The sequence below is a fragment of the Taurulus bubalis genome (assembly GCF_910589615.1).
Source record: "Taurulus bubalis genome assembly, chromosome: 13".
Classification (NCBI taxonomy): domain Eukaryota; kingdom Metazoa; phylum Chordata; class Actinopteri; order Perciformes; family Cottidae; genus Taurulus; species Taurulus bubalis.
In genome coordinates this window covers 6,340,654-6,367,466 of record NC_136601.1, presented here as the reverse complement: position 1 = coordinate 6,367,466, position 26,813 = coordinate 6,340,654, and the positions used below count along the sequence as shown (strand labels likewise).

The window sequence follows — 26,813 nt, the reverse complement described above, 5'->3', positions numbered from 1 at the left end:
GAGGGAAATCAAAAGACACTGAAAGATTAAGGAGGTCAGGTTTTACAGCGCCACTGAGGGGAGGCAGGGGAAGAGGCTTTAGCAGCCATTGACTACCGAGGAGAAAGGATGGGCCGCTTTCAAAGAGGCCGTGAGATATATAGAGGCTGGTGGATCTGTTCAAATGTCAGTTAACCACTCCTACTCTCCTTTAAATGGTTGATGAATGGTTTTTTTTGTGTCGCGTTACAACATTTTGTTTACGGGTTAGCATCAGCTGTTGTTGGTTTTTGCGGTTGACCCAAATTCTGCTCTCCTCCTCAACCGTTTCCAGAGTCAAATTCTGGTGTTTAACACAATAAATCTCACGGTCATCGGTAGCTAATAGGCTGTTGAGGCTGTGGAGATCATATCATTACGGCATTGGCCTATCTCTATTGAAAGCCCGGGCTCTTAGACCACATGAGAAGCCAGGCAGTCAGCCAGAAACACTTATCATCCTGTCATCCGTTTTTCACTAGCTTCACAGCTCAATTGTGCTGTACGCTGAGCATCCATCCACGAGTGCTTGGAGATTTGGGGCCAACGGAGTGATCTCAATCTCAAAGTGAATCTGAGTGGCTTTGGCACCACAAACACTCGGTGTTCTCCACTAAGGATGCACAAAAAAAAGGATACAAGGGAGACGATAATATCATTTGTTTTTGCAGGATTCTCATGGACGCATACTCGGAAATGTAATTAAATTGGTTTGAAACGATACACCTAAAAGGAGAAGTCAATAAAGTCCATAGCCCTGTTCAGTTTTGCAGGTCAGATCAAATGGCCAGGTAATAACTGTACATTGTACGGTTGGTTTATACATCATTAATTACTGATATGTTCAGTGTTTAATGTGGAAACAGCAGTAACCATGAAGCAAATTAGTGACAGAGTTTAATAGTACACCTTTAGACAAAATCTGTTAATGCTGGTTGATCAGTACCAGCCGAGTAAAGACCAAACATCAGATTCATAGTACATTAAATACAGCTGATTCGTGTTTGTTTATCCCCATTTGTAGATGTGTTTGGCTTTAAGAGGAAACACACAAAAAAGTGTAAAACACAATTTTTATTGAAGCTTCAACCCGAAAAGTTAACTTTGATTGTCCTCAAAGATAAATGCATTTTGCAGTTTTCAGTTATCAGTTACATACAGTGGTTCCTCCAATAGTGAATGTAAATGGTTTGCCATAGTCAGGTAAAAAAAGAAACTCTCCATCGTGAAGCAGAGTTTAACCAACATTTGGCAGGTGCCGGATCATAATATCTTAGAATGCAGATTGAGAAGAAGATCTGACGCCTCAGTGAGAGGATCGAACGCAAGATGTACGTTCAGTATTAGGAGAAGGAACTCAGGAATAGCATTATAGTGAGCAACAAAAATGGATGAACAGCAGGGCCAGTCAATTACTGCAGCATACACTGATTTATAGCCTCTTGTTTTGTCAATGGATACACCTAAAGCCATGGATTTCAGTCTAAACCATTGAGGAGAGTGTTGTGCGTGACTCAATGCTGCCATCTACTGGTGCAAACGGACATTGGCCAAACAAGATGACAGACCTGCATTAAAACATTACATAAGGCATAACAAACAAGTGACGTCTTCTGTCTTCCAGAACAAATGCAACTCTCGTAAAAATATTTTGCTGCATAGCAGTCAAATGGGCTATTACTTGAATAATTGTCATGACATCAAGTGACACACACACACATGCATACACACACTGCAATGATAGAGCACAAATCTCCTTATAGTTCATTTAATAGTTGAGCAGGGAGCGTCTGACAGGCTGGTGCACCCTTATCTCCTTAAAGGAAACAGCCGCGCCGCATGTTGAAGAGGAGCTGAACTCTAAAACACAATAAATTGGAGAATAGATTGGTTAGGCATTACTGTGTCTCAAAGCAAACAATGCATTATAGCCAATTTGCAGAATGAGTGTTCTCTGCAGGAGAATATATGACTCAACACTTACTCGATGTAGTGTCTCCGGATGAAGCAAAGCACTCAGGATTTTTGGCTGCCAGCCGACACCGATTAGCCTTCACTTTCAAACGTCCTGTCACGAAAACCAAAGAAATTGTCCAAAGGAAAAACAGTTATAATAACACAATTGCATATTTGCCCCGTTACAAAAAGCCGGAGAGCACCCCTGGGTGACTGACCAGGGTTGAGGGCCCTATCTGCCGCCTTGTGCTCCAGATGCCTGTGGAGGATGAGCTTGGCCTTCCTCTGGTTGGTGCTGATGTCGGGCTCCGCCATGACCTCCGTCATCCTCAGGTTGTTCTTGATGGCCCTGGAGGCCGTGGAGCGGGCCAGAGTGGGGAGGAGCTCCTGGTACTCTTGGTCTGTGAAGTCTGACGCTGGGCCCTGAACATCTCTGATGCTGAGAAGGAGTTCGAAAGATTAGGATTCTGTGATTCTATTTGTGTTCTGGGAATAGCATTTACACACTGAGCAAATGTGCTGTAAGGCAACTGACATCCTCCACATATTGTTATGAAAAAATCAAAGGCCATTGCTTCCATTTTAAATAAGCAGTGAGGTGTATAATGTATAAAGTTACCTGAGGATTACACATATTATTGTGGAGTTTTATGTGAAGTCACATTGAACACATTCCTGAGGGGTATATACGCTAAACAATTCAGCCATTTTTTATTCCCAGTAGTGTCTCAAAAACAAGTGTGACCCTGGGAAAGCTTGTGAGCTAATACTGCTGACACACAGACCAATGCAGTCTAACTAACCCAACACTTACCTCCGGTTAGTTAAAATAGTATAAACCTCCTGCACCAACAGTTCGGCTGCTCCTGGTTTACAGTGAATGCTTCCGTCAATCATCTCTTTCATCAAGTGCAGATTATGTTTCTGTAAAGACTGGGACAATAATAATAACATGAATAAATAATGTTGGTAATCATCTGACTCACAATAAGAACTTCCTGTTTCCGATCCCTCAAGTACATGCAGGTATAAAGAAAACACCATAATGGGTCTTCAACATAGATCGTATGTGATTTGATATTTAATGAGTTGTGTTGTGTGCTGGTAGGTCACAAAGTTTGGGTTAGACACCTAAAAGTTGAGTCTTTTTTTATGCTTAGTTCATATTACATCAGAGGGAATCAAACCACATTTAAACCACGTGCCAACTAAACTGAACAAGGAGACATTTTTTCACTATATATATATATATATATATATATATATATATATATATATATATATATATATATATATAGGTTTCCCCCTCCTCTTACCCTCTCTATTTTGCTCCAGTTCCTCTGTTTGGCAGACAGTGACACTCCTCTGTCATATGACTGCATTTGAAAGTCTTGGTTGTAATAATGAGACAATATCTCCGCCACCAGGTAACCATTGGAAAAATCCCTGGAAATAAAAATTTAAAAAAAGCAGGGAGAACAAACTGTGTATATTCTCCCAGTGAAATCATATATTTGACCACTTTTCTGTCTTTGCTCCACTGGAAAACACAGATCTGTTGTTCTTCCTCATCAGTCTGGAGATGCTGTTTAACATCAGCTGGCTGCTGTTTAGTTTGAACCCGTTCAGCTGTTACAGCAGCCATGTGCTTCCATACCTGCATTGACGTGGGAACGTCTGCTTCACACAGCTGGCGTTACGTAAACATCAATGAACTGTACAAACTGACGTTACAACTATTTATATGAAGGTAGATGTAACGCTGGGTGAGGTGTGTGTGTGTGTGTGGTTCTTTACCTGCGCACGTTCTTCGGATAGAAAGACAAGTCGAGGCTTTGCAGCCATTTCACAACTTCTCTTGGCAGTCCTGTCTGTTTGGGAGCTAGAGCCATGCTCTCTGAGCCCGACGGGGATGCAGACTAACAGATACTGTTTATATATAACTATGTCCATGAAATCGTGCTAATAACTGCATCGGTTTCCTCTCCGAGGTGACGCTCGGTGCGCACGGGACTTTCTTTGTTTGCCATCACCACGGCAACGACACCACACACCTCGTTAGCGCTGACATGTGCAGCAGCAGACACGTTGCCACTCACATTATGTAGATAAAGAGTATGGAAGACCATTCACGGCAGTAAAAGAACACAATTATGAGATAAAAAGTCATAATTATGAGATATAAAGTTGAAATTATGAGATAAGAAAGTCGAAATTACAAAATAGAAAGAGATATTATGAAATAGAAAGTTGATATAATGAGATAAAAAGTCATTATGAGATAGAGTCGAAATTATGAGATAAGAAAGTCGAAATTATGAGATAGAAAGTCATAATGAGATAGAGTCGAAATTATGAGATAGAAAATCGAAATTATGAGATAGAAAGTCATAATGAGATAGAGTCGAAATTATGAGATAAGAAAGTCGAAATTATGAGATAGAGGGTCACAATTAGGAGGTAGAAAGTCGAAATTATGAGATAAAAAGTCGACATTATGAGATAAAAAGTCATAATGAGATAGAGTCGACATTATGAGATAGAAAGTCATAATGAGATAGAGTCGAAATTATGAGATAGAAAGTCGACATTATGAGATAAAAAAGTATAAAGTCTCATATCTCTATCTCATAATTATGACTTTTATCTCATATTTTTTTTCTTTTACTGACGGAAATGGGTTTCCACAGAAATGGACTTCTATAAAAGAACTTCTAATAACTATAATCTTTTTACCAATATACAATATTTAAGTAGAAAAATAAGACATTATAAAATACACAATGGCAATACAGTCACGTCTTAACGAACATTGTGAAATAGAGTGCAATACAAAATTAGAAATTCAGCCCGATGTTCTGAAATGTGCCTTCATGCTGCTATGTAATTCATGTGGTTTTGTTCACAATGCCTTTGGAGCTTTATTTTATTGCGGTATTAGCTGTTGATACAAACAACCTTCCCGCTCCGCTCTCTCCTGCTGTTCCACTCCCTCATATTTTCCATTTGGGACTTAACAATAAAGTCAGCTGCCTCCAGTTGTCGGGACTCTGAAATCCAAGCTTAAGCATGTCAACTATTTTTGTTTAAAAAATGTTTGTATTAATAATTCACCACACTGCATCTCTAAAGTCCAACATCATAAGCAACACATATTTTGGAATGCACCAGGCTTCAAAACTATTTTAATCATACAGTCGTGTGCAATACATTATATATCAAAAGCAAAACGATGAGTACTCCTTCACAAGCTGTATATTATACTGCATTTATATAACATTATAATCTCAAAGTTTTCAAAGTGTATCACTCTTTGGTAACTATTGCAACTATTAAGGCTTTTTTTCTAAATACAGCAAACCTGAATTACAAATAATATTGTATTTATTATATTTCTTTAACCACAATGTATCCAGGGAAGGCTATAAGCCATAAACTCCTTTTATAACCCCTGTCTGTACATTCATCCAGCTTCACAATACTAATGGGATGTCGGCCAGCTCAACACAGCTGGATGAGTCACTTGATTGACTGGTAGCCACAGTTGAAGGACGACTTCAAGGGTTTGATTGGCTCTCCGTGACAAAGGCATATTTCTGTAAGTCCCATTCTGTGAGTCATTTATACTGCAGGTAGTTCCTGAGCCTGTTGGGCAGCGGGAGGTGGGAGAGAAGATGGAGTCTGTCGCGGCCGATGCAGCTCCTGATGCACTGACGGCACAGCGGGCTCAGCCGTCGTGGCGAAACTATGAAAACCAGACAAGGACACATTGTAGGAACCGGTCCCATAATTCATGGACAACTTTCATATCTGATGATGACGTTGTTCACAACAACAACAAGGACCGATAAAGGAGAACATTCCTGCCAACTGCTATAAGACTTTCTAATAAATCACCTCTGGCCAAATCCTCCCTGAATTGAATCAATAACCCTAGCACCGCTTTCACATATACTTGCATCTTCTTTATTATTACATTTTCTTAAATTAATATTTCTGCTCTGTTATCTTATGGTATATATTAAGTGTATTTCCCATACTTAAGATTTGTTATGTTTACTATGTAACGTGCTTGCTGCTGCCACAAACAAATTCCCCCGGGGATAAATAAAGTATCTATCTATCTATCTATCTATCTATCTATCTATCTATCTATCTATCTATCTATCTATCTATCTATCTATCTATCTATCTATCTATCTATCTATCTACCTACCTACCTACCTATATATCTATCTATCTACCTACCTATCTATCTATCTATAATAAATGCAACAACAAGGCTAAACAAAATGTAAGCAAACATATAGGTCTGCAGTGCCTCACACTAAACTCGTTGCAGGTGCTCTTGTACCTTCGTATATCAGGAGGAACCCCTCGGTCAGACTGCTGGGCGGAGCCACGTCCACCGGCCTCTGGAGCTCTGAGTTCCTGGCGTTAATGTCTGCGCCGAAGTCCAGCAGCAGCTTCACTCCCGCTGTGCAGTCTTTCTCTGCAGCTGCATGTAAGGGAGAATCCAGGGATTTGCCTTTCTGGACACTTGCACCTGTATGGAGAACAACTTGATTATCCATTTTAGACACAGTTCAGATGGAAAAGCTCTGTGGCGCTATATTCTTATTTCATTTTTAAAATAACTGCCTTCCCCTGTTGCCCTCTACCTAACATGCTCTCATATTTCCCAGAAATTACTTTCAACAGCCTTGAGAGGATGAACGCGAACTTGTTACTTTCAATCAAAAGGTAGCCAGCAGTGTGCGCAGACAAATATGTGATCTGTCAGCTATGGGCTATATGACTGCTATGCCTCTCCTTACTCAAATTGTCACACGTAGTACATCTCTATTGGTGAGGCCAGTATCACTACTCTAATTACTGCATTTCATTGTACTAATCTGAATCTGAATTGTCCTTATATGATCTCTAGAAATGAACGTTTAGCGGTTTGAGGACACGCTGACAGACCAACATCCCCCGCTGGAGTTTACCATTGCCTTGATGATGCACATAACTGACAAAAAATAAAGCTGTTTTGTTGCTGCTGTGCTGGAAATGCCTGCAATTCAGTACTTCATTATGAATAATTAAAGTGAACTAGCATAAGGCCCAACACATTCTTTTAAATAACTGCTTCTCTCAAATAATACAAGAGTTTTTGTGTAAATGCATTTCCAAGACTTTTGAAATCCAATGTGTTTATGGACTTGTTACCATTTTTATGAACACATGTGCTTGTGCATCTGTGTGTGTGTGTGTGTGTGTGTGTGTGTGTGCCTAGTCTGTATGGAGATGCAAAGATCCACACTGTGCTGCCAGCTGACCTTCCCTCAAGAGTTTCCTGGCACACTGCAGCTCTTGGCAGACGCAGGCCGTATAGAGCGCCGTGCCCAGGTGAGGAATGTCCATGTCCACATCTGCCCCCCAAGTCACCAGAGCCTCCACACAACCGTAATGACCTGGCGGTAATGGAGCATGAAGACCGTAATGAGTAAGTGACAATGCGAGATAATTCTCCAAGCTGTCTGCTCGGGTCGTGTTGAGATTTATTCCTCAAGCTGTTTTTTCCACTGTGCAGGTTTATTAGCACAGCAAAGGACACAAACAAAGGTTGAACAACCTGGAGTAGTGAATTAGTCCAGTTGGATTTATATATTGGTTCATGTTATATTTTAATAACAGACATGTAGTGGTACTGCTAAGATAAGTCCACAGAAAACTACCTGATATTTTAGTGGCTGCATTCCGTCGTAATGCTAAATATCTCGTCACAGTGTACCTTTGCTCGTAGCTTCATGGATTGGTGATGGATGGTATGCAAGGCTCTGGGGTTTTGCTCCATTTTCCAAGAGAATCTCAGTGCATGTCACACTGCCCGCTGTACAGGCGTTGAACAGAGGGGTGGCTCCATCAATTGTGGAAGCATTGACCTGCAAACGCATTTTCTTAAATGGTTATTTTTAGGCCTTGTTTATTAACCATGCAAGTTGACTAATAGCAACAGCTTGGGGGGAACAGTTGAAGGGGAACTAGAACTGCATATCTCTCTATACAGTGACTGCAGTACACAAGCAGCATTGCTCATCTCTTACTTCTACCCAGATTCTCCCAGGCATGGAAATGACATTTGACCTGTGCAGCAAAGGCCAGTACGTGACTTACATTTGCTCCTGCATCAATGAGAGCTCTGGCACAAGCGACATGGTCTCCGACACAGGCCTCGTGAAGGGGTGTCACATGGTCTATAGTCAGAACATTCACACTGTGACCCTGGGAACCGAATCAAACAGCCACAGATATCAAGACGTTACATGGTGCATTAATACATGACCTTTGTCAGCCTCTATTGGTGAACACCAGGAATTGCACAAAAGGATAGCTTATCTTCTTTTCTCAACCAGACCCATTCCTCAAGTGATGGTTGTCAGTAATTGCCAAACTGCACTGTGCAGTCACATTTAAACAATGGCGATTAATACGCTTGCTAATCAAAGAGCGGACCCAATAGAAGGCTGGTTAAGAGCTAATAAATCACCGCGCAGAATACTGTAATGCTCTCACAGCTTTGTCATGAGCTTGTCTGTGGTAAGAACAGGGCTTTGTTGGCTTTGTGGCTGAAATGTCTTACGCTCTTGTCGTGCACTCCTTAATCTCTGAGCAGCTGAAATGATCCCAGTCTCTCATTTATCAGTATTTGGCAATGATTAGTCACTTTGTCGACGCCCTCGAATACTAATGGGTACGTAATACTGCATTTTATGGTTATTCTGTGCTGTGTGTATTTACTTAAACAAACAAACAAAACCGTGCTGTTATTGTCTAAAATGGTTATTGTAAGCTTCCCAAGCATTACAAATTACACCATTTTGTGTTGAGAAGTCATGGAGGTGGAGATAAAATATAATACCACGTATTTGTTGGGAAGTAACAATAAGATAAATACATGTTTCACAGACAAACTGTGTTCTTACTTCCATTCAAACCTTTTTCTTTAACATCTAATCCAGGAGTCTACATGGGCATTGATACAAATGTAATTGCACAGGGGAGCGTTACATCAGACCCCTTGTGACCCCAGATGAGAGGATGCACATCTCCTGAGGGATTTTTTTTGGGTTCTGCATACGGGAGAAGTTTGCCTTCTGCCAGAAATCTCCTGCGGTTTAAGCAACAGACCTACTCCGTTAGGTTTAGGTAAAATATCATGACTTTGGGTTGAGTTTAGAAAGCCCTGGAGGGAAACTTCCTCCGTGTGCTTGTGTTCTCTTCACCTGTAAAATAAGAGTCTTCAGAGCCAGGAGGCGGCCCTGAATCGCAGCATCGTGGAGGGGCGAGCGGTCGGCCCAGGATCCTGCGGGAAGAATAAATCAAGTCAAATACTCTTTTGATGTGAAGGTAATTAAGCATCATGTATGCACCAGTGAAAATAATGAAATACAATATCTTGATGTAATTCTTTTTTACATACTTAAGATTTTAGTTTGGTCAAATCTTGTCGATTCATCATTTTTTATATATCATCATTCCTTTATTGTTTAGCCATAATGGCTGCTTTGAGAAATCCCCACCACAAATCTAAATGTATCCATCATCTTGATATGTTTATCAATGTCATGCTTTACCCTTCATGTTCCAAGAGTTAATGCCTGGGGCAGTTTATTATTATGTGACTAATGATGCTTGAAGTCCAGCATAACTCAGCACATTAACACTCCATACACATGCGACCTGATGTACACTTGAGAAAGGATTTAGATTTTGTCAAAAAGCAATCTGATAAAGCACACCTGAGTCAATGTCCAAGATAACGGCTGCTGCATTCCACACGTTATCATCATCATTCTCAACTCTCTCCATTTTCATCATAATTTAGATAATAACCCGTCTAATGTTTTCTAAAAAAAAAAGAAAAAATCCAAGCTGCTTTATTCACCAAACCTCTTTTCCTTGACTGACATTCATTTGAAATATGGGTATAAAAGACCCCGCCACGGACATCAAACAGATTTCTGAGAACAAGGAAGACCATATCTCCAGGACTGTGACTAATACACTAAGCGTGGCTAATTAGTATTCCATGAAGTCGGTCCACTTTAAATTAAACATCCCCTTGAATGATGGATATAGATTATGTTGTCGCCGTGTCCCTCTTCCCCCCCCAGAATGTGCCTCCGAAACTGCCTGTCCCCCCGAGAGTGTGGAGTGTTGTTTTGGTTGCTGTCTGAGTGTGAAAGGGTGCACTGCATAGCTGGGAATGGAAACTAGGGCAGGATGGGGGTGGAGGGAGCGAGGAGCGGGGGTATCATGACTGCGTTCTATTAATACATTAGAGGAAAAGAGCTGCCAGCCCACAGTATCTTCGTTTAATATTGAACGTACACTTCAGGATGTATATGTAGTCATTACACTGATGGAAGAAAAGTCATTCATATCCACAGTTTGCATTAATGTGAATACATTTTATGGCTCTTATGCTATATTGGCAATGCAATGATAGCTCATTTGTAAACACGGGAATCGTGAGTGTGTGGTTGTGTGTGAGCGGAGAGGAACACAACTTGATTTTTAAAGGGTACAATTTTAGCATATTCTACCTATGACCTCATGCGCCTCCAACAAGTCCAACATGTTGCTTGGTGTGTAGTGTGCTTGTGTTGTTATTGTTGTTGCCTTGTACACCAAATGTGCCTTCAGCACACAGATCTGTATGCTCTAAAATGATGCAGCTTGTGGGACAGATAAACCACCGTAAGACAAAAAACAACCCTTTCACAGGCTTTTCAAGTTTCTCTCCTCAGAGTACTCACTGTGCTTTTGACCATAATCATAGAACTCTGCTGATATCCTGGCAGCCTCTTTGCGGTTCCCACGGACAATGTAGAAGTATGTCAGCAAGTTGAGAGAGATCTTAACAAAGAGCTTGAAGCAGAACAGTGCCAAGATGCTGAGGTAAACACTGGCCAGCCGGGCCACGAAGGGCTTATTGGAGAGTTCCTCTGTTGGGTCTGACATTTCCTCCGACACGTTACAGAGGGGCTTTGCTTGTGATGAAGGCAGATCAGAAAGCACTCCAAAAAGCACAAGAGTAGTCTGCTTTTTCTCCCAGACTACCGACTGGTTGGCTGATCCAGGCTGGAAAAAATGCCCTGCAGCTGCTACTGTGCCTGAGAGCAAATACTCCAATGTTGATGTACAATGCGTGTGTGTTTGTGTGTGTGTGTGTGTGTGTGGGGGGGGGGGGGGGCGATAGGGGTTTACACACAGTGGTAACAGTTCCAGTTGCAAATATGATATTAATTGCATACATTTGAGCTCATGATAATATTTAATTATGGATAAATTAGATATTTTTTGTATGAATATTTGCATTAATTTCCAATAATGGTCGTATTTCAATTAGGATAAATTAGGTAAATTAGTATATTTTCCATACATTTTAACTCATGGTAGAATGTAATTATGGATAAAAACTAATCAATTTAAATTGACCCTATCTCATTTAAAGCACATTTCATATTTTAATTAAGTTATTCTTATGGTTTAAGAACAGAGGGGGTAAAAACGTTTGTCTGGATATTCTTTCTATATTTTCAGTGAAACAGGGGATGGGAAAAAGTGATATTGTTCCTGTATATGTTCATATAACCTTCATGCCTCATCAACAGCTACAACCTTGGTTAAGTCGACCGAGATGATTTACAATGAGTTGGGGCCATTGGACCGAAATTTCACATATTCTGAATATTGTATTAGATAGTGATACGGGCCATATAACGATAGGCGCAGTGTTGGGGACACTGGATTTTATGATTATTGAGTTGTCAGGAGCTTGTCTGCACGTGTGTTTTAGTCCTGTCTATTCTGTAATGTTATGGTTATAATGGAGTTTTATCTCCAGCACTGTGCCATTAGATGACCTCTAGCTGTACATAAGAACGCCCTGTCAATCATCAATGATGAAGTGAGTGGGACATTTGGACACTTGCTAAGGGAACAGGATCGTTTTGTACATTAAATGACGTCGACACACAACAGTGTACACACTAGATTTCAGCTATTTCAATGAATATGGTTATTTTTCATGTTTATGATCTACAATTGCTGTTTATTGAATATTGTGTATTCTTAACCAGCCCTTTAGTTTACAGTCGGCCCATCGGTAAGTAGAGCAATCTAAATCACCCCTGAGGCCAGTCAGCTCGTTTCTGTTTGTTTAATATTCAAAGGGAAGTCCAACGATTCCCTCCTTAAGGTGTGAGCCACGCCGGGGAGCATCACATAAATGAACATTGCACTGTAATTGCAATATTTCATAAAAATCATCCAATTCTATATCATAAATGACTAACCATATTCATTTGAATGGCCAAAATCCAAAGTGCTTATTTTGTTGTGTATATGCATCATTAAATGTACAAAATGAGCCTATTCCCTAAGCAAATGTCCTGCTCATCCCTTTTTTTCTAAATGTATTCTGGATGTGTTTTGTCATTAATGATGGTCAGAGCTTTACCGTGAACAGTTGTGATGTAGAGGTCATCTCATTGCTTGATAATCCTGGTCAGCTTGTTTTGGATAACAAAAGTCAAGTGCCGTTACCAGACAGATATATAAATTCAGGATCAGGATGACACACTTTTTCTAAACAGCAAGACTGACTTCAAACCCCTTCAGTCTCCTAATCTAACTCTAAATCTAACTTTAGTTGTTCTAGTTTGGAAACCTGAGCAAAATAATCAGGGACATCATATTTTTTGGAGTAAAAAGGCCCAGTAAAGCTACGCCATCAGCAAATCCAAATAGCTTGTAATTGCTGTTCAGCAGTGTCATAGACATAGAGTACATAGAGGTAGAACACAGCCACCATTACCACAATATTACAGAATAAACAAGACAAGACTAACATACAGAGACAAGACAAGCTCCTGACATTTCAATAATCAGGAAAATGTAAATAGTCTGTGAGACTCCAGTGTCCCCAACACATTACAAATCATATTACGGGATGTTTCCCATCAGCATCAAACACAATAACCGAAAAACAAACATCCCACTTGACGAGTACCAAGACTATTGTTACAGGTCGTAGCAGTTCGGGGGCTATAAACAGAAAAATGCTTTTCCCCACACGCTCCAAACGGCAATATTGTTGCCAACGTAGACAAGTGCCAATTAAAATCTATTTCTGGCTAAAAGAAAGACATGACAGTAATGTGCATGGAGAGATTTATAATCACCTGGAAGAAAGCTCGTCTGTCTTAATTCCATTTTAGCACATGGGGTTGTGGTACCGAAATGAGTATTACAACAACAAACACTTGAACAACAAAAATAAAGTACCTGGGAGTAATTTATTTGATTTATGTCTTCCCAGGCTATGTATGAAAGGATTTTAAAAGGTTACACTGGCACAACTATACTGGCTTTTTTTCACCTGTTCTTCAATCATAAATACGGGAGAAAACTATTTAAATCACACTAAAATCACCTAGTTTACCCTTCCCTCAGCACTTCTGGCCTCTCCAGGAAGCGCCTCAGATCCCCCGCGCATGCGCTATAGATCATATCTAACTTTTATTGCGCCAATATCACTTTTGTGTTGTGTTTACTTCCCCTTTTCACAACGGCTGAATGTTTCTAACCGACATTGCTTCGTCAAATGGGGGGCGGCCACCCGTACCTAGCCCTTTTAGCGGCCGTGTCCACGTTCCTCTTCCCCCCGTGTTGTCTAAACGTGAGCTCGGAGGAGACTCGGACGCAGTTTAATGGCTCCGCGGCTGCTTTCGACTCATTCAGAGCGCAGTTCCGGCGCTTTTACGCGGCCGACGGCGAGGAGTTCAAACGCCGGCGGCTGAATTTCCAGGTAACGTGAACGCAGCACAGGAGATGAGAACAAGGGCACGTGGAGAGAAACTGTTGTCACTCAGCACGGTTTTTTTCTTCGTTTTTTTTATTTTACACAAAACAAACAGCCGCACACGTCACAACAGACGTCGCCCACTTATGCAAATGAGGGAAATGTGCTTTTATTTTGGCAGACGACACAATTTATTTGTAGATTAACGTGCAATGAATTACGATGGAATTACAACCCATCAATTAACTACTCCATTACAAGTGAAAGTCCTGGAATTCACAATTTCACTTTATTGGCTATTGTCCGTATTTGTGCTCCTGTAATATTAGGATATTTAAGTTTTTAGCATTGGCTAATATAATGATTGACACTTTGCGGCACCTGTTTAGCAAAAGTTATAGTTTTAAAAGTAAGTCTGTAACTGATGTGTCCCCCTTTCATGGTGCTTTAGACTCGATTGCCAGTTTATTAGGTACAGTTAGGTCAAACTAGAGCATGTCATGAAATAAATCTTTATGAAGGTTACACTGTTCAGTTGTTGTTGAAACTGGTATTGATTTGATTTCAAGGTCCTTTTGAAGGCGGTGAGTTTGAGTGGTTTCAAACTACTTCAAAGGGGTCCAAACAAACCTTGAACACTGACCTTTTTATAAAGGTTGTCCCTTGTTGTATTAGATTGCATTGGTCTAAATGAGGTGTCTAATATAGTAAACTAACGGCAACTGATTATGAGTATTAGGTCATTATTATTAAAGCAGCATGTCAGCTGGTTGAATTGGAGGTATGATTTATTTTATTACATAAAAGTAATTTAAAATGCTGATGTATTTTAGACTCACTCATGTTGTATTATCAAGATTACAAGAAAAAACAAATCGCCTCACGTTTTTTTTGTTCCTCATCTACTTTTCTGTGTTTCTTTTCATGCCAAAAATTATACGTAAACAACAACCTTTGCCTCGAGTTGCCTTATCACATTAACATTATCCCCTAATCTGTGATGCGTGTTATTGCAGGATGCTACAAAGCGGCACGCATACCTGAACTCTTTCTCCACAGTACCACGGTCTGCCAGCTATGGCGTTAACCGGTTCTCTGACCTCTCGCAGCAGGAATTCAGAGGTAGGCTGAGGTCCCGTCACCTGTCAGGTGAAACGTATTCACTTATTTAGCATCCGTCTGGTGGATGGTTTTAAATGTGCTGAGCGTCTGGGCCGAATCTGCACAGTCATTCATAGTTTACGAGCATCTTCGCATCCGTGGACTGACTTTGAGCTTGTATCCCGCCTCCCACAGACCTCTACCTGCGGGCGAGGGCAGACAGAGTCCCGCCCTTCTTGGGCCTGAAGAGAGAGAGGTTCCCACGACGATTTGACTGGAGGGACAGAGCAGTGGTGGCACCGGTCCAGAACCAAGAAGCGGTAAGGTTGACACAGATGGATGGTATATATATATGTTATATATTAGATGCTATATATATATGTGCTCTGGGTCGGGTTACGTTCAAACTAACAAATGCCTTTTTTTTTATCAGCATTTTTAGCATTGACAAATAAAGCAATCAGATGATGTCATAACAGGTGAGTAATAGACAAGCCACATCTAAGGGTGCTTGTAATAGGCCTCAGAAATGATCCAGTCAAAATGGAGATGTTGGTCCTAGACTCGTGTTATCACTTGCTTTTCACTCCCTAATAAGGTTGATGATGCCCAGTGAGAGATATTTTCAAGCCTCAGCTGTTGTGACAAATACCCATTTATTTAAAATCCTCTTCAGGTATTTTCTAAGACATAAAAATACTTAACATGGAATGATAATGTGTGCTTAATATTAGGCCTGTCACAATAATTACTATATCAACGTATTGTACAATGTATGGTAATGAACTCAATCATTTTCACGATATCGACATATTGTATGATATATGAGCATGACCTCCAATTGCTGTTGTTTTTTTAATGATATTGCCCGTTTATGCATGTTTCTTTACACAAGAGTGTCGCCGACATGATGCCAGAATAAACGACAGACTTGTCTGTAAACGGAGCCACAGAGTCCATTGTAATCATCCTTGTGATTTTGTGGTTTTATTTGTGTTTTTTTTTTTGTATTTAGGAGATTTTAATATCTTTTTTCACATTCCAATCCAAGGTCTGGATATTTTTTTGGGATATGTTCTTTGAAGGGGTGTGTGCTTACATTGTTTTGCTATTTAATTATCATTATGTAAGGTTTAAAAATGACAATTATACTGTTTGTAACAATTATTTATGGGAATGTATATCGTCGAACAAAATGATCATCATCATGATAATTTTTCTTCTTCTTCTAAAAAAAGAAAAAGTTCTATTACAATGAATTATTATAATTGTTTTCAATTACATCTAATTATTCTCCATCATTGAAAAATCCAGCATCTATACATGAAAGTGTATCTACTGCACACATTATGTCTCTTACTTCACTGAAAAGTCCAATCTCTATGTCCGTGTACTGGAGACGTCAACATTTCACATTGCACAATATGACTGGCTTCCAAACCAGTTATGAATATCACTAAAATCCCGATTGGACATCCACCAGATTTAAGGTGACCCTGAAAAAAAAAAATACTTTCGTTCGTCAGCCTTCCTGTGTCAAAGTCAAGGACATGCATCATTCTGCACAGTGAAGGTCAAACACCCAAGCGGAGTAACAATAAGCAAGCCGCGTATTTGAATGGACGAGCGCTTTAATAATGGTCAAAGGACAAACTGGGCCGTTAAGTGTGGCTTTAAGTGAGATGAAGCGGTTGCTCGTCCTCGCTGGAGGTTCACTTTCTGCTCCTTTTTTCTCTCCGTCCTTTATCTCTTTAGTCGGTCAACTCGCCGTTCGGGACGATCCTTTCAGTGTGAAACTGTCCCGGGGGAGAGACGCGGCCCGTACAGCAAACATCATACACCACCACATATTTTGTGTTCTCCTGAATCCAGCAAAGGTTTACCACTCCGGGGAGAACCTGAGCATGACTGCACTCGCCTCACAATCTGCTGCAGTGCTTTTTATTTATTTTTTCTCCTTTTTTTTTCCCGGTCCTGTCTGCGGACCTGCCTTGGCTGAGTTTCCACAACCGATAGATACTGTAGATGGATAAACAGAACATCAAATGCAGTACCACACACAAAGACACAAAATACCAAGCCAATCACATCTCATAAATTCTTCTTGATTCAGTTTTCAGTTATTTTGATTCCACTTTTATGACTCCAGTGCATTTCATCACTTTATAGGAGAGAGCAGACGGTCCTAATATTTTGTACACTCAGCGCATACTTATCTCCAGTGAACGCAATAATGACTGATTTTGCTTCTCAGTATTGATTGTAAGCCATAGAACCACACTGAGCAACAGAATATTGGATTTTTACATGGAGCGCTCAGGTTTTTCATCACATTTGTGGGAATTAATGCTGAGCAAGTGAACTCTGCCGCGTGTGATGCTGTTTAGAGAATGAGATTGCCCGTGCAAATGTTATACAGCTTGCATAATGAAAGACTGTTTGTTTGTCTAGTTCCAGGTACACAGTGTCATCTGTATGAGGTATGTTGCGTAAGAGCAACTTTTGCAATCGGAATATTTGAAATGACCTCCCCCTGACTGCACAGCTCAGTAACATTAACTGAGGCCGAAATGGAACATTTCCCTGAAGACGCAGCACACCTGAGGCGTTTCCGTCAGTAGATGGCAGCAGAAAACAAACAGTTCACTCAGACCGGCCACATCCTCTCACCTTAGCAAGATGAACAGCATCCACTCACTGTAGATTCCTATCTTCTGGATGAGGTCCCAAATGCAACCACATCCCAAGCTGTTTCTTTTTTGTATCAAATCTTTTAAGTTCAGTCTGTGCTTTACCCACCTGTTTGAACTTGTATCAAACTTTTGGGTTCGCCTGATGTCAATGTCATTAAAAGATGAATTACAACACTGGCGTTGGGCAGCAGAGGTTGCAGAAATTGAACATTCATTCACCATAAACCAAGTCTTGAGCCTGTTGAAGTGTACTTCAGCACAACATCAACCTCTGGCTGTCATACAGTGTGATTGTATTTGGGAGTTTGGTTCCCCTCAGCATTTCCTATGTAGATTATTTCTCCCCTGATTGCTGTCAATTGATCTTTTCCAGTGTGGGAGTTGTTGGGCGTTCAGTGTGGTCGGTGCCACGCAGTCCGTCCACGCTATTGGAGGCTGGCAGCTGGAGCAGCTCAGTGTGCAGCAGGTTCTTGACTGCTCCTCCCGAAACAAAGGCTGCAGCGGAGGCTCCACGGTCCAGGCCCTGAAATGGTTAAAGCAAGTACGTTGATCTTTTAAAAATAGGTTTCAGGTCGTTACCGGACGCTTCCTAAATGGTTTTACAGTGAGTACAAACTCCCAATATGTCACATACACACACTAGAGATGTAGCGAATGCTTGTGTCCTCCCAACGCGTCTGTTTGTGAAAGAGGCAACCTGTGGGAAGATATGCCCATTTAGCTGTGATATTGTCATGTATTTTAATTAGTGAGATATGTAGATGCAGTAGGCAAAATAAGATCGCTGTCTCTTGTCAGACATAAATTAGAAAACCGCCTGTGCCAGGAGCTTTCATATACAAGATAAATGGATGTTTTGCATTCAGGTAGCGCACTGACTGAGAAAAACTATTTTCTTTTCTAGACCCGAGTGAAATTGGTGCCTCAGTCAGAGTATCCCTACAAGGCAAGGACCGGGATCTGCCATGTCTTCTCTCGGTCACACGGCGGTGTTGCTGTGAAGAACTTCACTGCACACGACTTCAGGTGAAATACTCGTACCCCCCTCCCCTAGTTGTCTAGACGCAATAAAAGGCAAAAACAAATATGAATATTCGCTTTTCATGAAGTACCAAGGACGGAGCAGAGGTGAGGGGAGTTGGTCCTGCGCAATGACAGAGTGCAGTGTTTACTGTGTCAACACCACCACGGATTGCTTAAGTAGCACAGAGGTTCTTCACTCCGGTCACAATGACTGGCCCAGAGTGAATCGATTGAAAGGGAATCAGACCGTCTTTGTTTAATTTTAAACAGCATCGTGACTCTCGCTCATGCATCTGCAATGCCTGCTATTTGATGTTTGATGCAAGGGTCAGGGTCCTGCCATGAAGAGTTGATGAAGGTTTAATATTTAGTGAGCAGAGTTCACCAGATTGTCACATTTATTTTGCTTCACCCTTTTTTTGTATAGTTTCTCTCCTTGGATGTAGCTTTGTTTTATTCATAACATTTAGAAATATAATATTCGTTATTTCACAGCGAGGTTGTCTTAAAACCTAAATGTCAATCTCATGCAACTATTACAATATGTCTTCCTCTGAACAATCCACCGATCCCAGTGTGACACGTTGCCCCCGCCTTCAGAAAGGTCAGAGTACTGTATCATTGAGTGCATCGGGCTGCTGAAATCGGGCACTCGTGCAGAGAGAAGACACGGGGGTCACGGGGCCTCCTAAGCCGGACCTTTACTGCTGCATAGCAAGAGATAAACAGGATCATAAAGACCTCACCTCACCGTGAATAGAGTGTAACATGGCTTTATTTAATATAGTTCTGGCACAGACTAGACTCCGCAGCCCTTATGTCATGAACCTGGCGGAGGAGGGCTTCACAGCCCGGGCCATCCCAAGTGGGAATCATTTGCTGGAAGGACAAGATGGGATGGCAGAGGGTGCCTGCATATGTCAACAGAGAGAATGAGGAAAATATTAGTTTTATGAATGAGAGGGGTGGGAGAGAGATGATACGCTGACCCAGAGACTTAAGTAATGTTGCTCGAGGGATGGTTTTATGATTTTTGCAACCCTGTGACTTTAACATAATGGCTCGCTTGATAATCCCACAAAGAAGCGAGCAATCACAGTGCCAGTCTTTCCGCCTCGAGAGTCAAATTTTCCGCTATTCCTCCTCAGTGGCCAAGAGGAGGCAATGATGGGTCATCTGGTGGAGCGTGGTCCCTTGGCTGTTATTGTGGATGCTGTCAGCTGGCAGGATTACCTGGGTGGAATCATCCAGCACCACTGCTCCAGCCAATGGGCGAACCATGCCGTGCTGGTGGTTGGATACAACACAGTCGGTACATGCAGACACTGACACAGGAATGAGTGATAATTCAGGAAAGGCAACTGGGATTTTAATGTGTTACTTCTGCTAACATACACCTTTTTAGGTCAAGAGCATTTTGCAACCCTTAGGGTGTGTGGAAGTAATTTAAATCTGCTCTAGGCAAGATTTTTAGATGGGGGGGGGAAGAAAAAATGGCAGTCTTAATCACAAATTGCTGCTGCAACAGAGCAGACTGTCTCATCCTCCATGATTAGGTTTTAAAACAAAAGGGGATGGAGTGAAACCTATTTTCAACGAGATGTTTAGTTTATTACTGACCCCCAAAATCACAATATTGTAAATCAAGTGAAATATTTGTTACAAAATGCAGGTTTATTATCTAATTTTGTCAGTATCGTAGGGACTTGTAGGGACTGCGTTGGAAAGATTTCATTATGTCATGACACTGGTTAAATATTTCTGTAGGTTTACGAAAAAAACCTTTGGACTCCATTGTCCTGTTTGTCCAAGTTATGTGAACACGGTTTCTAAGTATAGAGGTTCTGATTATTCAGTTATCTGACTTTTGCGCCACAGGGCTCAACACACAACATCAGTGTGAACAAAAAACGTTGCGAAATGTTGAATTTAACGTGCGTTTTTTAACAGCAGTTTCCAGAACATCCTCTCAGCTACCTCAACGTTTTATTTCTTGTCATTGATCAGAACACATCGGTGTTTGATATTTCTTAACATGAATTATTTCACACACACTTGTGTTATGTGGGTTTTACACAAGGATATGGGTGATTATGTAACAGCCTAAAGTGGTTGCAGCTGCAGTACACACACACACACACACACACACACACACACACACACACACACACACGCACACACACACACACACACACACACACACACACACACACACACACACAGTGTGCCTAATGCTCCTCTGCCCTGTAAATAATTCAATCTGGAAACGCATGTTGTCTATTTTAGGGGATATTCCATACTGGATTGTGCAGAACTCTTGGGGAGCTTCATGGGGAAATGAGGGATATGTTTATATAAAAATTGGTGGAAACCTTTGTGGTAAGTATGATCTTTGCCTCTTGTCATCTATTGTTTATCTCCGTTTAGTATGTTGACTCTATTTTGCTGTCCCCACTATCCCCTCAGGGATTAATACAACATCCTTTGGTTTTCTCTTCCCAGGTATCGCCGATTCTGTGGCAGCAGTTTTCCTTTGAGTGTGTGTGTGTGTCACTTCTCAAATGTCACTTTAAATAATGTCTTTATTGAAATGTCACCATATTACATCACCAAAACAAAATAAATGACTTTAAACACTGATGGATGTTGGCTCATACCTGAGGACAACTGACACAACAATAGTATAATACGATAAGTGCACAGTACAAAAATTGTTGGAACCATGTTTTGGGTGATTGCTTAATACATATATCTATACAGAGATCAATCACTGCATAAATACACAACAAAATGAATGTAACACAATATAAGCATACTATACAAAACACATTATTAACATTATGTACAAATGATATAGTTTGTGTTTTACATTTACAAGCTGCAACTTGTTCTAGTTTAGATGTTGGCACTGATGGATGATGCAGAGGTTTATTTTAGTTGTGTGTACACTCGTGTCAATAGTCTGAAATGGCTCCCTCTCTGACTCATTCTCCATGCTGACATGAAAGATAATGCGTTTGTTAAAACCCATCATAGCCACCGGTTTGATTGCTGCTCTCACTGATCCATTTGCTTTCAGGTCAGTCACGGTGAATTAACATAATTGCATTGAGAAAACATCTGAGGAATTTTTTATCAAGGAGCCATCTGCTAAAGTTGTCACCGGTCGAGATTAGAGATTAGAGTAAAATAGTGTAATTTGGCTGTCACAGAGAGATGCGGATGTGTTTTGCTTTTTTACCTCGCTCGACATTAATGTCAACACACTGTTATTTTTCTACATTTACACGTCACAATCCCAATACTACAATTCTGGATCTAGACCTTCTAGAAATCCCAACCAATAATAACACCATGATATCAAATGTCTCTCCATAATGGCATTTTTTTGGGTGTTCTGTCAACCATGACAAATGACCCCCATCCTGTGCCAGATTCACTCCCAACATCTTTTTTTAAACTGGAAGCCCCCGCCCACCAAATTAAGATGCAAGATGCTCCAAAAACGGCCATCTGTTTTTCAGAGTTTCCTGCATCCTATGTGGTAGTTAAGCATTGTGCAAAAATGAAGACACTTTTTTCTAAACATAAAACCTTTCAATGTATATATTTTTTTCAGCTAAATCTGCCTGCTGTCATGCATATCTGATGGCGGTCGAAACGTTGTGTGTCCTCTCTCTTATTCATTCACCTTGTTTTCGTCTTACGCAACCTGCCACTGACACTTTTCATCTTGTGCAAAAGGATCGAGACGGCTGAAGCGCCCGCTAGTCTGAGTCCTCGCTGCTGAAGTAGGAGCTGTCGCAGCATTCGGCCATGTAGAGGAACTTGTGAACGTTGGGATTCAGCTTGGGGACCCAGTGGCGAGGCACCAGGAACGTTGCCAGATTGAACAGATCCACAAACACTTTGTAGCGGTCACTAAAGGGAAAGAAAGTCATTGATTAAATACTTGACTCGTGTACTCTCCCCGATATATAATTGCGCATCTGTTACAAATTGGACTTTCTGAAGGACAAAAGCAAAATTAAACTGCTGCCAAAAAAAATTCAATGCATAGCGAACAAAGAACTTGTCGTCGCTCCTTCCAAATGAACTTGAAGTATAGTTTGTGCACGCCAGGTGGAAGTGACCGTATGACAAGTTAATTTAGATAAGCGCAGCGTAGAGGTGTCCTGTCCTTATCTAAATTAACTGTGACGGGTTGAAGATACTTTGCAGTGCAAAGGGTTTAATCAGCGGGTTAAAGTTTAGCGCACACAATACCTGACAGTGGATCTCAGGTAGTGGTAGCCGGACGAGCCCCCTGTGCCGGCTTTGCTGCCAATCATACGATGCACCATGCATACGTGATTGTCTGAAAAGGAAAGACAGAAATATCCTCTGTTGTATGAGCGTTGCTTCGGCTCTGCGTGTTTCATTTGAACTGTAAATTGTTTAGGCATAAATGAGACATGGGGAAGTAGAAATGATGTTTCTTGGGAATAAGCTGTTGGATTGATCAGCAGGCAAAGAGGATGAATAAGATTCTTCCTGGCCTAACTTTAGCTCTGTAAACTCCATTGTTAGTGCTTGTTTTCCCCCACACAGCTGTGGCTGATGAGCCCATGCAGACTGACAGGGATGCAACACAAAACTTACATCGCCATTTCGTCATGAGGGTGTCAATATCCATGAGCGATGTGAGCAGCTGGAAAGGAACCTGGAACCTCGGCTCTTCCCTGAAAGGTAAAATTGCTGTAATTAATTTTCTTTCTTTCAGATTTAGGATATTTTGTACAGATCATGTGGCGTATGATGTTTCTGCGTGGTGTTGTAAAATGAGAGCGACTACAGTGGCTGTCACGTGACTCTTTGTGTGGCCTTGAGGAATCCTGCGGAGGTGTGTCACGGCATCGTAAAAGGTGAAAAGGAAAATGCTGTAAAAAAAAACCACGTACCTGTAGAAGTAGATCATCAGGGCGCCTTGGAGAGCCTTGTAAGAGAGCCGCCTCTCACCTTGTCAGCAGAAATGTAAAATGTGTTACTTTTTAAGCAAAACTAATTATCCTTATGTGATTTTGAGCCTAATTCACAAAACCATACATCGCTTTGAGACAATTTTGAGTCAAATCTAGACCAAACACACGTGCGAAGCCTTGACAAACACATTACGACATTTGACAGTCCGATTGTATTCCATTTGTAGAAAGCGCTCACCTTTACTGAAGAGGTGGTCATGGCGCTTTTCATCGAAGAGAGAAGTGAACAGCTCTTTCTGTTTGACCAGCTCAGCCATCATTTCTTCTTTGTCCTCAGAATCTGCCATTTTCTTTCAGAAAAAAAAAGGCCCCCCAAAAATATATATCAGTAAATAAAAAAATAACTCTGTCTCTGTCAGTCATTCTTTGCTCTCCAGGGATAAAGTTTGTTCTGCCAGCTGGAGTCATCTCTTACCTCGATTTTCTCCTTCTCCTGATTCAGCCCCTTAAATATATTGATTTCCAGCCTTTCCCAGAAATTGAATCCATCCGTTTCCAACCCGGGAGTTCTCTCCAGCCACTCCTGTGAAAAGACAGCCATGGGTTTTATCAGCTGTATGCCCTGGTGGGTAGCACATGGGCTTATCCAGAGCCAGATACAGCCAACAGAATGTGGAAGGAAATGCATGCAGGAAAAAATACAATGATGCCTTTTTGATTCAGTTTTTTGTGGTTGTGAGCTGTACCTCGACTAGTTTTAGGAGCGTCGGCTCCTGTTCAGTGGCGAGCAGCGTCTCGCTGTCCTGGCCCTTGAAGTTGTCCCTGTAATGGCGGCGGTTGTACGGAACCCTCAGGTTGTCCGGGACCCCGATTTTGTTCTCCATAACCCGAAATTGAAGGCTTTGGAATCCGGAGGCTGGAGCCAAGTATTCTCTACACGCAAAACGAGACAGAGTCATGAAGGAGTGCACAGGATAAAGCCCAAGTAGAAAGGGGCCAGACGGTATTAATAAGCTTACCGAAAGTCAAAGAAGTCCAAGGCGGTCATCGTCTCCATAACCGCGAACTGTTCCACCAGCAGTCTGAAGATCCTCACGATCCGGTGGGTGCGGTTGTTGACTTTGAGCATGTTGCGTTCGTCTCGGACCTGAAGGGATATTTAGGAATGTTGAAGGAAAATAATGAGCAATCACGGCAAACCTCGTACGCACATATCCTCGGAAACAGAGACACTAATGAAAAGTGGATGAAATAGTGGGAGGTTAGATTTTACATCAACATTTCATCAACCTAATGTGTCACTCAAAAAAAAGAGTCCATAATTAAAACTGTTGATTTAATTTAAATGTAGAGCATCAGCCAGAGTGATGCACATTTCAGATTTTTCCGCTGACTGACCTCCAAATCCAGATTGATTGAATAATAAGACTGGAATATGGCTTTTTTAACCGAGTTGCTGTGAGATATGACTCGTCCTCCGTGGTTTTTGTGCTATTTTTGTGCTCAATTGTTTTTTCATATTTTGAGCAAGGTTTAATCTTCATCTAAAAGATTCAAATTTAGTGATAGAAAATGTTCTTCTCTTCCTCAGAAACATCCAACTGGGGATACTTAAAAACCAGAAAAATAAAATATTTCTACTATTTTCGATCCATGCCATTTTACATCGTCATGAACAAGAAAAACTAAAACTTCTTTCACTCGAGGAATGTGACTTACGTGTCCACTGATGAAGATATTTCGCACCGAATCCAGTTCATACAAGATCTGTTTGAACCACAGTTCATAGGCTGAAATAAAAGACGGAAAAAAGTTTAAGCATCATAAACATTTAAAGTAGAACTTTACAAGTCAGGGTCAATTACACTGTAAAACATGCCAATTTGAGCAAGTTACTCTCCTGTGTTCAGTTGTATTAAAGTAAGAGTGAAGTAATTAAAGTGATAATTTAAAAAAAAGTACCCTTTTATGGGATTATTATTATTTTTGTGAAAATTTGCCAAGACCAAAAAACGAGTAGAAATAAAAGAAATCTCTTAACCACTATGGAGCTAGTTTTACCTTGATGGGTGACGATGAAGAGGTGCTCATCGTGGATCGTATCCGCCTTTAATTCACTCTGCAGCACCTGAGCTGAGAGTATTTTGTCGAGCTGCGAGTTGAAAAGAAATGAAGCTCTTAACTTGAATGCACAAATCTAAACTCCAGTTCTTGTCTATCTTTGACACAAATCATTTGACGGGTGGTGTTTCCTACCTGCAGGTAGTCTCCATAGATGATTCCTCCTTTACTAGCCTTGTTAACTCCGGCCTGGGAGGCATCCTCCTCTTCCTCGGTTATGGGAGGCTTGTTTTTGAATAACCTGCAACGTGAAAAAGAGAAGCCGTTTGGTTGTTATTGGATGTGTTTCCCCCATCATCAGGATTAGAAATGAATTGTTGTGCTGCATTTAGTTGAATTTAAAAATTAAAAATAACCAGATTAAAAATCCAAACGAAACATACAAATGCCTCTTCTCAAAGTACGGGCATCCACTCATGACGCGTGATAATCAGTTGCAGCAAAGATGTGTTCTTCTCCCTCCACTAATATTGACTAAAATAGCCTTCATGCAGTCCAGAGTTTTAAAGAGTTTAAAGACTCTCCTCATCCAATCACCTGCGAGGATCCGGCCTCCATCCGGCCCACCTCCTGTTGTTTACCCCGAAGGACCGACTTCTGGACTTTGTTTCACGTGCTAAAAGAACACCACGAGATCCTTATCAAAAAGAAAACAAACATATATGAATATATAAATGACGGAATATCGAATATATTCAACATGCGACGGTTTTAAATGTTAATTATTGCTGGAAACCTTTAGACTAGTATTCATTCAGACAACATTGCTGTCTTGGTCACAGGGTATCTGCAGTGTTGACTCTGCTGTTTGTGTACAGCCTCATATAAATGGGACACCTGATTATGTAAGCGTCTGTCTGAGAGCCCTTACATATGTCTGTTTGCATCGGCGGTTTGATGCCTTCGGCGGGGCAAACCTCATATGCACTTCATACCCTTTTTATTTCGCCAGTTTTTCCAAAACAACGAAGTGCGTTTCAAAAAAGAGGAATGAAATGTGAAAAATCATTTCAAAGAGCTTTTCTTTCAAAACCACAACAAAACAATTTCATTTCCATTTGACCAATTTTGATCGTTTTTGACAAG

At 41.0% G+C, this 26,813-nt stretch overlaps 4 protein-coding genes across 4 annotated transcripts; 1 reads left to right on the top strand and 3 right to left on the bottom strand.

The window, feature by feature from the left end:
* Window positions 1–1,737: 1,737 nt before the first annotated feature.
* Window positions 1,738–3,866, bottom strand: spata4 (spermatogenesis associated 4; the record flags this gene model as incomplete). Its single annotated transcript, XM_079228383.1, has 6 exons — window positions 1,738–1,878; window positions 2,003–2,086; window positions 2,193–2,413; window positions 2,789–2,907; window positions 3,291–3,420; window positions 3,772–3,866. The coding sequence occupies 6 exons, from the start codon at window positions 3,864–3,866 to the stop codon at window positions 1,787–1,789; spliced, it is 741 nt and encodes a 246-aa protein (XP_079084509.1). The 3' UTR covers window positions 1,738–1,786.
* A 1,276-nt stretch (window positions 3,867–5,142) lies between these two features.
* Window positions 5,143–10,983, bottom strand: asb5a (ankyrin repeat and SOCS box containing 5a; the record flags this gene model as incomplete). Its single annotated transcript, XM_079229008.1, has 7 exons — window positions 5,143–5,719; window positions 6,329–6,520; window positions 7,296–7,430; window positions 7,751–7,901; window positions 8,134–8,241; window positions 9,243–9,322; window positions 10,779–10,983. The coding sequence occupies 7 exons, from the start codon at window positions 10,981–10,983 to the stop codon at window positions 5,592–5,594; spliced, it is 999 nt and encodes a 332-aa protein (XP_079085134.1). The 3' UTR covers window positions 5,143–5,591.
* Window positions 10,984–13,630: 2,647 nt separating this feature from the next.
* On the top strand, window positions 13,631–21,270 carry ctso (cathepsin O; the record flags this gene model as incomplete). Its single annotated transcript, XM_079228592.1, has 8 exons — window positions 13,631–13,834; window positions 14,845–14,950; window positions 15,125–15,249; window positions 17,996–18,163; window positions 18,527–18,648; window positions 19,794–19,957; window positions 20,932–21,024; window positions 21,148–21,270. 8 exons carry the CDS (start codon window positions 13,631–13,633, stop codon window positions 21,180–21,182), a joined length of 1,017 nt encoding a protein of 338 aa, XP_079084718.1. The 3' UTR covers window positions 21,183–21,270.
* Window positions 21,271–22,412: 1,142 nt separating this feature from the next.
* Window positions 22,413–26,145, bottom strand: tdo2a (tryptophan 2,3-dioxygenase a; the record flags this gene model as incomplete). The annotated part of the gene is made up of 12 exons (XM_079229096.1): window positions 22,413–22,566; window positions 22,912–23,002; window positions 23,287–23,366; window positions 23,586–23,643; window positions 23,845–23,956; window positions 24,082–24,189; window positions 24,353–24,539; window positions 24,626–24,753; window positions 25,326–25,396; window positions 25,668–25,758; window positions 25,863–25,968; window positions 26,111–26,145. 12 exons carry the CDS (start codon window positions 26,143–26,145, stop codon window positions 22,413–22,415), a joined length of 1,221 nt encoding a protein of 406 aa, XP_079085222.1.
* Window positions 26,146–26,813: the final 668 nt, after the last annotated feature.